This window comes from Talpa occidentalis, unplaced genomic scaffold (assembly GCF_014898055.3).
Source record: "Talpa occidentalis isolate TD23 unplaced genomic scaffold, MPIMG_talOcc4v2.1 talOcc4.3, whole genome shotgun sequence".
Taxonomy (NCBI): domain Eukaryota; kingdom Metazoa; phylum Chordata; class Mammalia; order Eulipotyphla; family Talpidae; genus Talpa; species Talpa occidentalis.
In genome coordinates this window covers 123,821,240-123,834,304 of record NW_023603184.1, presented here as the reverse complement: position 1 = coordinate 123,834,304, position 13,065 = coordinate 123,821,240, and the positions used below count along the sequence as shown (strand labels likewise).

The 13,065-nt window shown below is 39.6% G+C and overlaps 1 protein-coding gene across 3 annotated transcripts in view; it reads left to right on the top strand.

Moving 5' to 3' along the window:
• Positions 1–4,560: 4,560 nt before the first annotated feature.
• The window catches only part of ORC2 (origin recognition complex subunit 2), a 34,600-nt gene continuing 26,095 nt past the window's right edge, over positions 4,561–13,065 (top strand). Inside the window, exons 1-4 of one of the 3 annotated variants that reach the window (XM_054699984.1) lie at positions 4,561–4,809; positions 8,357–8,403; positions 9,579–9,682; positions 10,166–10,309. In XM_054699984.1, coding sequence (XP_054555959.1) covers positions 9,586–9,682; positions 10,166–10,309 — 241 coding nt within the window. In that variant the 5' untranslated portion in view covers positions 4,561–4,809; positions 8,357–8,403; positions 9,579–9,585. Of the gene's footprint in view, positions 4,810–4,953; positions 5,245–8,350; positions 8,404–9,578; positions 9,683–10,165; positions 10,310–13,065 lie in introns of those variants that run through there. The other 2 variants (XM_037523817.2, XM_054699985.1) reach the window with 2 other exon arrangements.

Genomic DNA, 13,065 nt, shown 5'->3' with positions numbered 1-13,065 from the left:
AGATAAAAAAAAAAAAAAAAAGATCTTTTTCCTCCTGAAATCAAATTGATGTGTTAAAATATCTCTTGGCCGAGATTATTTATGGACATTCTAGAACTACTGTCGTCTTACCAAGTGGGTGGTCAATGCATAGCATCTAGATCATTGCATCTCAGACAAAAATTTTTACCAATTTTCATTCTCCTTAGTTAAGTGATTCTAAATCCCAGCTGCACATTTAAATCATCTGGCATATTTTTATTTTTATTTTTTAATTCTAATGACTAGGCCACATTCAGATTCTTTGGGATCAGGATCTGGCATCAGTAGCTTTAAAAACCACCCAGGTGAGGGCCTCCCCTGGTGGCGCAGCGGTTGAGCGCTGTGCTGTGAGGCTGCAGCACCGGTTCGTTCCCCAAAACGCCGGCAAGGGTCCCCCCCCCACACACACACACCAAAAAAAAAACCACCCAGGTGATGTTCATGTGAAATCAGCACTGAAAACTGTTTAATTCTAAAGCAAATTTAAGCATTCACAGCTCAGTTTTCCTCTGTCCAGAAAAACTACCTTAATAAGATTTTTTCCTTAGAGAAAGTTATAAAATTAACTGACAATATATTAATACATTCCATAAATATTTTTTAACGACACATACATATATCATCGCTGCAATCTGCACTCTATTGCCTTATTCAGGCCACTGAACAGTATAGGCATCAATACAACTTCACGTACCCCAACCTTCACCCCCTAACCCCTTGTTTGTATTTCTTGGCCTACCTACCCCCTTTCCCATTCACTTCAGTTTCTGTTCCAAAGCCATTGAATTTGTTTTTTGTTTTTATTTGTTTATAGACACTTTATTCAGTTCATTGTAGTGGGCAAGCTCCAAGCTAAACGCACAGATACAAGTGAGGTATTCTTGGATTAATACGGGAGCCAGTGGGTTACATGGCACTGAGCATGGAAGCCAAGGAGAAAGCAAAGTTACAGAGGTTAGCCTGGTCAAAGGCCCTGAGCACACAGTGGACACAGTGATGCTTCCTTCTATCAAAACATCAAAGCCATTAATTTGGACAAGCCTTTCCTCTGCTACTCCATTCACCAGGCTGAGCTTAGTAGTAGTTGTCCTACCAGTTCTCAGTAAATTCTACCTTTGCACTTCCACCTCATTGAAATAATCTAATTCTACCCCCATTTAAGTTCTTTTTTTTTTTTTTTTTTTTTTTTTTATAGAGGCATGCTTTATTTATTTGTTTGCTGGTTTGTTTGTTTGTTTTTTGTTTATACATGCACTGGGTACAGTCAGAAGTGCGGGAGGGCGAGAGAATTCACCAGAGCCAGAGCGGGGAGCAGAGCAGGCAGAAGGACCGAAGTACACTGCTGAGGGGAGCAGCGGGCGGCAGGAGAGGTCTGCGCGCCGTGTGGGACCCTCCTCTGGTGGCCGGGGAGCAGCCGGGGATCGAACCGGCGCCGCAGAGGCCGCGCGCAGCTTCGCAACCCAGCGCTCAACCGCTGCGCCACCGGGGAGGCCCCCCATTTAAGTTCTTTAAGGGTAAAAAATACTTGGGTGCTATGGCGCTGGCACAGGTAAGATGCTCAAAGTTCAATGAATAAACTCAATCATTCAACAAAAATTCAAAGAGAGAACCAGAGGGGAAAAATGGATTTTGTTCAAGCAGCAAGTTAGGCAAGTTTTCCAAATCAATGCATGTGTCTCTTAGCTTGTCCAAAGACTTAGCTGGTTCTGGCTGTTTAATCTTGATCTCTCACTGACATCTATGCAGTCATTATTTAGATTGTATTTCAATTTGGGACAAATAAACTGATATTCTTTAAATTGATCATATAAAGCATAGCTTGGCAAAAAATCTTTGAGTATAAAAATAAATAAACTTGAAAATAATTTTACATTTATAACTCAGTCATCTAAAGAAGTATATAAAGACTTTCTGATTTTCTTCATTGTGCTGACCAATGAGCTCACTGGTGAAAATGTGGTTATCTTATATCTTCATGTAGTTTACAGTTTAAAAATTAAAACTAAGAATTATTCTTCCCTTAAAAATCTAAATTTGAATCATTTCATAGACCTGGTTTTATGGGCATAAAATTCTATCTCAAGATTTTTTAAAATTATCCTTTGTGATAAATTTGAGTTCTGTGGTCTGTTACTGGTCTGTCTTTTCCTTCAGAGTCACAAAGTTTTCTTCAAAAGTTTGGTGATGCTAAAATTGATTGGAAGCTCTGCCTACAAGGACAGGGCTTATTAGTTAGTAGATTTCAATGTGGATGGACAGGTGAACTGGCTTTTTCAGTTGGGGATTCCTGTCTTCTGGTTAAGTTTTCCTGAACAAAAAGTCTTTATATTTAATTTACAAGGGATATGACTAGTTGCCAGTGTTCAGGGAGTCAAACAAAAGTAGGTTCTTAGTCTTCCACGTAATCTGTTCAGTCTTTCCCAATTTCAGGATGATTTCTCACCTCATTCCTAACTTTTGTATTGAGTCTAGATTATCCTCTCTGGTTTACCTTGTAAACTCCTGGTCTGTTGTTAAGTAGGACAGGAAATAAGGATGTAATTGTTCCTTGCTGCAGACTTCAACCAGTCCTCCAGTTCTTAGCTCCACACTGCTCTTCTTATTTCAGAGATTCTTGTAGACAAATTCCTGAGACTGTGTTGGGTTCTCTACTTCTTACTGGTGTTCTCTTTGCAGGCCCGGGTTTCAGCTTACTTTGTTTTGCCTAATCACAACAAATCTTGCAAAATTGTGTGAACTTATCTCACTTCTTTTCCTACACTTTTAATTGTGTATATGTTAATACTTAAAAATTTTTTATTCCATCATTTTAGTGGCATTTCAAGAGTGTGTTCAATTCACCATGCTTAATCAGATTATATTAGAAACTTTTAAGGCCAAATCCTAAATTTCAAACTATAATCCAGTTAGTTGTTGGTTTCTCTATCCCCTTAAGATATACAAAAATTAACTTGACTCCCTCTTTCCCTATGGAAAGGTGTAATGTTCTGTCCAAAATTTCTGTGAATACATGGGGGAGTTGCCATGTGTTCAATTTCCAGCCACACCTAAATTCTCTATATTCTAAATAGTATGTCTCTTTATTTTTATCTTTTTATATCAACCTAAATGGAAAACAGCTCCTTTCCTATTTTTCACATATACCATGAAAGCAAAATCAAAACCCACCACTTACACAATTAGCCTCTGAGACAGTAGAAACTATAGTAAAGATTTGAGGGGGAAATGGAAGAGTTGATGTCACAGTAAAATAAAGAACATTAGTTGAGTATTCAATTCAAAGTATTCAACTTTTTAAGAACTCTTCAAACACTTTGTTAACTGTAGGCCATGTTCTCTTTGTCTTCTCTTTGCTCATTTTCCAAATTCTTTTTTTTTTAAAGAAGAGAAAATTAAGTTTCTTTTATTTTCTTAACTGGCTAACCAAAATGGAACACTGATGTATCCAAGCTTCCGTCATTTCTTTCTCAATTGGATTTCCTAAACAGCTTTTAATTTCGTGGGACTTTTCTTCCTTCCTCTATGTTCACTCTTACTTTATCCAAGGTGATCTTCAGTAGCAATCTGACTAGTGCCCTAAGATTCAAACTAGTCCTTCATAACACCGTAACTTCATAACACCTTACTATATTGATTTGGATCTTCTACCGGGAAGTTTTTACCCCTCCTTTGTCTACTCAACCCTCAGGTTTCAGTTGAAAGTTCTCTTCCTCCAAGGAAACTGTTCGTGACCCTCGTCCTTTAATTATATACCACTGCCATGTGGTCCAATAAGCAGTGGACTTCCCGTATCATAGCATCCTTAATATTTGCTATACAGTATCTTCTGCAATGATGTGTACTATGAAGGCAGAGATGTGTTTGTCTCTGAGGAGTGTTTCCTTATTAATTTGGAATGCAAAAGACTGTCGTTTTGTTTCTTTTGAACGAATAAATCCAGTCTGTTAGTGGGTAATACTAAAAGAACGAACCAGCAGGTCCATTGCTTCCTCATTATGTCTTTCTAAATCTTTTCATTCTACTTCCCCAGTCTCTATCCAATTAATGGTCTCAACCCATTTCCGCATTCAACGCCCAGGCCCTAATTCTCCTGTCTTCTCCCCTGCCGCCAACCCCCAAACCCTTGAGATGATGTATGGGATCCTACCTTTCACGCCAAATCAATTAAAAAAAAATTAAAAAGAACGAGAATCCATCTCCATTTTTCTCAAAAGAAGGTATCTAGAAAAACCAACTAACACTTGCAATACTGTTTCACGTTATAAGAGACACCGCTCAGCCCGCTACACCGAACACCCTCAGCTCTAACCTACACTTCCTCCTCCCTTCCCCGGAAACGGAAAGAGTAAAGGCCGCGGTCCCGACGCTCGGGGGAGTCATTTTCCTCAGGTCCCTTGATGGGCGGGGCTGATAGGCCGTCGCCGATTGGACGGAAGAGCCGTCGTTCTCGGCCGGCTCCGCTTCCTATTGGCTTCTCGGGGCTCCGCCCCCTGGGTAGGGCGGGAGATTTAGTGTGCTGCAGGCTGCTCTTCCCTCCCCCGGCAGTCCTCCCCTCCCCCAGCTGCTGTCTGGCTCCTGCTCGACCCCGCGACCCAGTCCTGGCAAGGTGTACAGCATTTTGTCTTCTCCTGCTGGGACCGAAGCCGCCTCCCCTGCGGCTCCCACTCGGCGGGATAGCGTCCGGCGGCCTGGAGGTGGCCCGAGCCGCTCCCGGCAGAGACCTAGCGGTGCGCGGAGGGGCGACCCGGCAGCCTGCCGTCCTCTCCAGCTCCGTCCCCGGCTTGGGAGGTGAGTGCAGGTGCGCCCAGCTTCGCGGCCCGGCTGGCCTGGGCGCTGCCCGTGCCCCCCTCGGCGGTCGGAACTGGGTCGCCCGCCTCCCTCTGCCTCCCCAGGCGCCTCACAGCCCCGGCGGGTCCGAGGACCGCCTGCTGAGCAGCCGCGGGGTACCCAGGCCGAAGTCCTTAAGTACTTAGGGTGACAGACTGTCTCTGGACAGACGGTTGGTCCAGCTGGACAGGCCCTCCGTGCAAGCGTCGTGGTTGCCAGCACGTTTCAGGAGCCCTGTGCTGGTAAAGAGAACTGTAAGAATCCCCGACGAAAGAGGTGAAGTGTCCGGTGAAAGGAGCAGGTGCAATTTGGGCTGAGGAGAAAGAGGTCTGGTCCAGAGTGAGCACCTTTGATACCATCCCAGACTGGAGACACCTCCTCAGTCCCGTTAACTGGGTAATCACCTCGGGACTATGCGTGGCTGCAAAAATGTTGATAAACCAGGCTTTTCTGGTAGAACTTTTTAAGTTTAAAAGGATGTTGATGTTATACTTTCGCTTTACAGTAGAAATCCTGGTAGCGTCATTACACCTTCCCTTAATCTGCAGTCTGTAGGCAAATAGCATGGCCCTGCAGCTTTATGTAGTGGCACTGCATGATTAAACGGACATCATCATTTATTGAGCCCTTTTTGTGTTAGATATGACAAAGAGAGGTACAAGAGAGCTACATAGTTCAGTTAAAGTTTAAAGTACTTTAATTAGCACTTTCAGATGCTAGGCACCCAACCTCCATCATTACAATTTTGTACGGAATCAGTTATATGTGTTAAGATCAGTCGTGAGTTTATCCGATATTAAAATTGCTGCTTAGTCACTAATCTATACCATCTTTTCCTTTTTATTTCTTAAGATTATACTTTTTAAAATTGCACAAATCCATTATGGGGACTACATCTGAGAGGAGAAATCAAATACTGTCTAAAAATGAACAATGATGTAAGAAAATAAGTAAATTTTTAAAAATTGCACAAACCCTTTATTTGGTCTCTAAAAAGTGTGTTGCTGTTAATACACCAGATTTAGTGCTTCTGTATCGCGTTGTAGTTATCTTTTTGAAAGGGGAGTCCATTTAAAAATAAACACCCAAGAGGGCCTCCCGGGTGGCGCAGCGGGTTGAGCGCAGCCCTGTGAAGCTGTCAGCAGGCGGACCTCTCCTGCCTCGCCCACTGCTCCCCTCAGAAGTGTTTCAGTTCCTGCTGGTTCTGTTCCCCGCTCTGCCTCTGGTGAATTAGCTCACCCTCCCGCGTCTCTGGGCTGTACCCCAGATCTTGTATAAATACATAAATCTTTAAAAGTAAATAAATAAAAATAAAATAATAAATAAAAATAAACACCCAAGACAATGCCTTAAGGGGTTGATGGTTACCTTAAGGTCACAATATATTTGCATTTTATTGTGTGATTGTTGGGTACTGATTGTTTTTTACCCCCTAAGAATTGCTGGAAAAAGAAGAAAAGTTTTCTTTAAAGGTTTTTGTAGGAATTCCATCATTTTGGTGCTTTTGTACCATGTAATAATAAGATGCCTTAAAATACATAAAAGGAAAGGTACATATAAATGAATTTGACTACAAATAAGCAAGCTAGGCTGCCTAATCGTATGTAAAATAATACAGGGAAATTGCCTAGGGCAGTGTTCAGTTATCTAGAATATTTGTTTTTAATTTCTCTTGAAATTACCCCCTATGGGAGCAAATAAACTTTCACTAATGAAAATCGAACAAGTAATCTTTATTCCTTTCACTTTTTTTTTTAATTTCTTTTTCTTTTTTTTTTTTTTTAATAGAGGCATGTTTTTATTTATTTGTTTGTTTGTTTGTTTTGTTTTATACATGCACTGGGTACAGTCAGAAGTGCGGGAGGGTGAGAGAATTCACCAGAGCCAGAGCGGGGAGCAGAACAGGCAGAAGGACCGAAGTACACTGCTGAGGGGAGCAGCGGGCGGCAGGAGAGGTCTGTGCGCCATGTGGGACCCTCCTCTGGTGGCTGGGGAGCAGCCGGGGATCGAACCGGCGCCCCAGAGACCGCGGGCAGCTTCGCAACCCAGCGCTCAACCGCTGCGCCACCAGGGAGGCCCTATTCCTTTCACTTTTTCAGGAAGCGCAAAGTCAAAATTCTTAGTATGATTTTATTTTCTGCTTTTCTTTATATTTTCCTGAACCAGACTCCCAATTAGTATTTAAAGTTCATCATTTGTTTTATTTCATTTGGTTATTGTCATTGCTTCAAACCTATATAGAACACAGCAATATATAATTTTAAATAATATAGATTATACTAAATTCTGACTATGATCTTCAAAGTATGCTTGGTAGAACTAGTGGTGTTTATTAACCTACATGAATTGCCATGTAGGAAAATGATTACACATATTACAAAATTGTTTCCTGAGGTCAAAACAAGCATTTAAGATAACAGATGGTAACGTATGTGATGTAATAGAATTATCAGGGACTCCAGAACCAGTCACACTTGGGTCTCTGCCCTAACACACTTGCTAATTGTGTGAACATAATATTTAACCTTGGTTTACTCTCTGTGAATTGGGGAAATCATACACACACACACATCCCACATATATGTATTGTAACTACTTCAAAGAATCAAGATTTAATGTTCTTAAGTACATAACAGTGCCTAATAACAGATCCTGACAAGCAACCCTTCAAGAGAACTTTACACAGATATAAAAAATGTATTTTTAGGGCCTCCCCTGATGGCGCAGCAGTTGAGTGCTGGGCTGCGAAGCTGCGTGCAGCCTCAGCAGCGCTGGTTCGATCCCCGGCCACCGGCCGAGGGTCCCACATGGCGCGCAGATCTTTCCTGCCACCCGCTGCTCCCCTCAGTAGTGTATTTCGTTACTCTGCCTGTTCTGCTCTCCGCTCTGGCTCTGGTGAATTCTCTCACCCTCCCACGCTTCTGACTGTACCCAGTGCTTGTATGAATAAATAAATAAATCTTTAAAAAAAAAAAGATTAACATGTAAGAAAATAAAAGTTTTAAAAAATATATGTATTTAGAAAAGTAAAAAGAAATCATGTTTATTTTACACAGATGTTGTGTAGATGCATTCAATTTTTTTTCTAATACACTCAAATTCAACATAATAAACAGTATCATGACTAGAAAGACAGCCCTAAAGGATATGCTCTCCTCTGTCACTGGTTGTATAAATTATAGAAATATTATCTTTATACCCAAGTTATAAATCTAATAGAATTGTTGTGAAGCTTAAATTAGAATACATATAGAATATTTAAAACTGACATATACTAAGTACTCAACCAGTCTACTCTCTCCCTGAATCCCCCAGTCCAGATATTTCAGTGTTTAGGGTTTCCTGGCTAAAATGGTAATGGTAGTTTTTGTCCTTTACTTTGTCCTCATAATTCCTTTATAAGGACTGAATTTATCTATTCATCATGTTTCTTAAAACTCATGAACATGTTTGGTTGCTTTCTTTTTCTGATTAGATGACCCTGATTGAATTCTTTTTCCAGTTACAGGTGACTACCTGAACTTCCCAGCTGCAGAATATGTAGAACCTTGAAAGGTAAATGAAAACTGAAACAAGTCATTTAAGTGTCTTAATTACCAAAAGAAAACTTGCAACATTTAATAAGTTATAAGTTCTGAAACCACAATTTGTCACATTAGCCAGAGTTGATCAAGCTTTTGGTTGCCAAACTGAAATTTATTCAGTAAAGAAATGATTATAAAATGTTGGAAAGATTTATGTTTACTATTTAGTTATCAAAATGCCTAGAAAGTCATATTCATAATTGTAAAATTGTTTTTGTAAGCATGCAATAATAATAAAGGGAAGTGCTTGAAGATTATTTGATATAGGCTTGGTACATCAGTGAAGTACCACAGACTTCTCCCAATGGAATATCTTTACAGATATTAAAATCCACCAGGCTGCTCTCCTGCCCACCTGTGACTATGCTAGTGTCTCTTTTTTTCCTTTTCCTAATAAACCTGTAAATGTAAATAAGAAATAAAAGTAAAGAAAATCGGGCCTCCACGGTGGCGCAGCGGTTGAGCGCTGGGTTGTGAAGCTGCCCGCAGCCTCTGCAGCGCCGGTTCGATCCCCAGCTGCTCCCCAGCCACCGGAGGAGGGTCCCACATGGCGCGCAGACCTCTCCTGCCGCCCGCTGCTCCCCTCAGCAGTGTACTTCAGTCCTTCTGCCTGTTCTGCTCCCCGCTCTGGCGCTGGTGGATTCTCTCACCCTCCCGTGCTTCTGACTGTACCCAGTGCTTGTATAAATAAAATAAATAAATCTTAAAAAAAAAAAAAACAAAGAAATCTTTATTAAAAAAAAAAAAAGTAAAGAAAATCCACTAAACCATTATTCTTTGTTTGCCTGTTTCCTCAGCTTTAGTGTATTAACCATTCCCTTTCTGTTAATGTGGTTGTTCTGTAGATTGGTTAGCACTTTCTTTATAGGTGGAATTGTTTTTCCTCTTAATACATTTTGGTTACCTTAATTGGATTTGGCTTTGGCTCTTTCCAAATCTCAGGCATAGCTTCCTCTCTTCTATTTTTCAAATGAATTGAGTTACTTATTACCAAAACAGAATATGAGTACAGTAATGCAGAATTTGTTTTTCATACCTAAAAGACATTTAAAAAGTTATACAAGTACAGTGTGTTCATTATGTGAATGTTTATTTGGTTGGTGTGAATTTTTCATCACTTATCTGTATACATTATTTTTTGTTAAGGTTGGCAATGATGAATAAACTGGAATTAAAGGAAGACAAGATGCTGGAGGTTCAGTTTGTGGGAGATGATGATGTTCTTAATCACATTCTTGATAGAGAAGGAGGTACTGAGTGATTATACAATTATCCATTCTAGTCAGATTATACAGCCTATACATAACATTAAAGAGATATTTATGTAATGCATATGGATTATCTCACTTTTTAAAATATTTTAACCTATTTTGAAAATGTAGCACAAAGTATTTGATCTAGTAAGACTGAAATAAAATTAATTTTTAGTTTACTCCATTTAAACTTTTAGAAACCTGATCTAATATGAAATTCTTAGCAATAGTAGTAGTAAATGATAACTACCCATTTTTAGTCAAAATGTGTGATTATTTTTACCCCAGAAAATACACAGTGAAGAATTTTTTGACTTAGTTATATAAATTGTGGAATATGGTCTTACTTGAATCAAAAAGAAATCACTGAATTTTTTCCAGGCTTTAAGTAATGACAATATAAGTGGTTTATTTGTTTTAATGTAATGTTTAGAAAGAATATATACCTGTCATGTTCTAATTTTTTGTACATTATTATAGGAGCTAAATTTAAAAAGGAACGACCTCAGCTTTTGGTCAACACAAAAAAAATAATAAAGAAGCCAGAATATGATTTGGAGGAAGATGACCAGGAAGTCCTTAAAGATCAGAACTATGTGGAAGTTTTAGGACAAGATGTTCAAGGTATTTCGGGTGGAGTGGGAGTGGGATTCTGGAGAGTGGAAAATATACACTCATGTTTCTGCTAGTAGCAAAAATGGCTTTGCAGGACATGTAAAAGTAGTCTAGTAGGTTAAGCAATGGTGTGCTATATTATTTTATTTACAGTTTTTTTTATTATGGTAAAATACAGTTTTTTTATTATGGTAAAATACACATAGCATGAACTTTATCATCATCACCATTTTTTTTTAAAGATTTATTTTTATTTATACAAGAACTGGGGTACAGGCCGGATGCACGGGAGGGTGAGAAGATTCACCAGAGACAGAGCAGGGAACAGAACAGGCAGACTGACGAAATATGCTGCTGAGGGGAGCAGCGGGTGAGACAGGAGAGGTCTGCTCGCCATGTGGGGTGCTCCAAGGCCGGCAGGGATCGAACCGGCACTGCAGAGGCTGTGGACAGCTTCACACCACTGCACTCAATCACCTGCGCCACCAGGGAGGCCCAATCTTCACCATTTTTAAGTGTATTGTTCAGCTGTATTAAATACCTTCTTAATATTGTATTATCATCTAGTTCCAGAGCTCTAATTGGAGACACTTTTATGAGAATCCACCCTGCCTGCTAGCTCTAGACATTTCACATTTTTAGGACATATGTGAATAGAACTTTGGATTCTTGACTACCTCCTAGTTGGCCTAAGAAGACATTGAAAACAGTATTCCCCCCAAAAAGGCTTTTGTTTTCTTAAAAATTATTTCTCATTGTAAAAGTAATACATATTTATAATAGGAACTCAGTCCTCCCAACCTTATTCACATAATAGCACCCACAGCAAATGATATTTGGAGGTGCACTTGACTAAATGGAGAGTACTCTAGACTAAGGACAAATACCTTGAGGCTTTTGATCCCAACCCTGACTTGCATCCTTAAATCCAAGAAGAATGATACTCAGCATACCCATAGCCCATACCTTTAATTTCTTCACACTGTTTGGGAAACTTTGCCTTAGATCAGTATTTCTCAACTAAAACTGTTTCTGTTGAGAATGCCTACTTAAAAGAACACAGAATTGTTAACAATTTTTGCATATATCTTCTCTCTATACATAGATACATATACATAAACTTTGTTATTTTGTTAATTGTCTCTGAATCCTAGAAATGGAACTATGGGCATGAACAATAGCAGAGCCTACGACTTATAGTTAAACTGTTGCAGGCATAACTCTTAATATTTTGTATTTTTGTTGCCAAAATGTATGTAGGGAATGGAGAGTGGTATTCCAGATAATGTGTATAAAAGAGTTTTCTTTGGGGAAGAAATGGTGATATATAGCACAGCCTTCTTTTATTTGAGATACTAAATAATAAGCTTCTGCCTAATTTTTTTAGTATAAGCAGAAAACAGGTAAGTATTATTTTAAAAGCATAAAACATTTGACAGAATTTTTTTTTTTTTAAACATTTTAAAAGGGCAGGTTTATTAAGAAAAGGAGAAAGGAAAAGAGAAGCACCTGCATAGTCACAGGCAGACAGGAGAGCTGCTATTTGACAAAGAATCTTTAGAAAGAGTTAAAAAAGGAAAGAAAAGACCTTTTCCACAAGGATCTTTATTAATCAATTGCTTTACTTACTATTGAAGAGTGTGTTGTTTCTTATAAGCAACACACATACCTGGAATATTTCTCATAGTCTGTTAATCCATCCACCTTGGGGTGGGGGCACGAGAGGATTCATTAAAGACAGAGTGAGGAGTAGAGCAGGTAGATTTACTGAAATACACTGCTAAGGGGAGCAGAGGGAAAGATGGGAGAGGTCTGCTGCGCCATGTGGGTTAGCACCCTGTCTGGGGATCGAACTCAGGTAGTCGTGGTGGGTCATTGTAGTGATAGCTCTGAGACTTAACCCCTAGGCCACCAGGGAGGCCCTGAGACCCTGATTTGAATTACTTTGGGTATATTCTCAGAAGTGGAATTGTTAGGTGATACAGTAATTCTATTTTTTACTTTTTGATATACCATCATACTGTTCCCATACAACTACGCTAATTTACATCGCTACCAACAGTGCCTAAGGGTTCCTGTTCCTCCACATCCTCATTGATACCTGTTATTTTGTGGATTTTTTTTTTAATAGTAACTATCCTAATGGGTATGAGGAAGATTATTATTCTCTGCACAGAAAGAACTTTAGTAACTGATTAATATTGCATTCTAATTTATAAACAATATTGGTTCACTCTACTAGATTTGTGATTGTTTATAACTTTTGTTTTTTGTAATTAATGCAGCAGTGATTGCCCTTGGAGATTTCTTCCTTCATAGGAGAGTCCTAGAAGTGTAATTATTAGTGAAAGTATATAATCTTTTTAAGGCATAGATTTTGTCAACTTTATTTCTAGGAAGATTATATCGACTTGTATTGAGCTCCTCAGTCATCATTAAACATTTTTTCTTTTATTTATTAGCCACTTTAATTTCTTCTGTGAATTGTATATTCATTTTTTTGGTATTGTATATTTTGAGTAATTTAAAAACTAGAAGTGGGCCTCTCTGGTGGCACAAGGGGCTAAGCACCGCACTATGAAGAAATCCACAGCCTCTGCAGCACGATTTGATCCCAGCCAGCTAGGGAGCAACCCACATGGCGCAGCAGACCTCTCCTGTCTACCCCGCTGCTCCCCTCAGCAGTGTATTTCAGTCAGTCTGCCTGTTCTGTTCCCCGCTCTGTCTCTGGTGAATCCTCTCACCCTCCTCCCATCTGTGGCCTG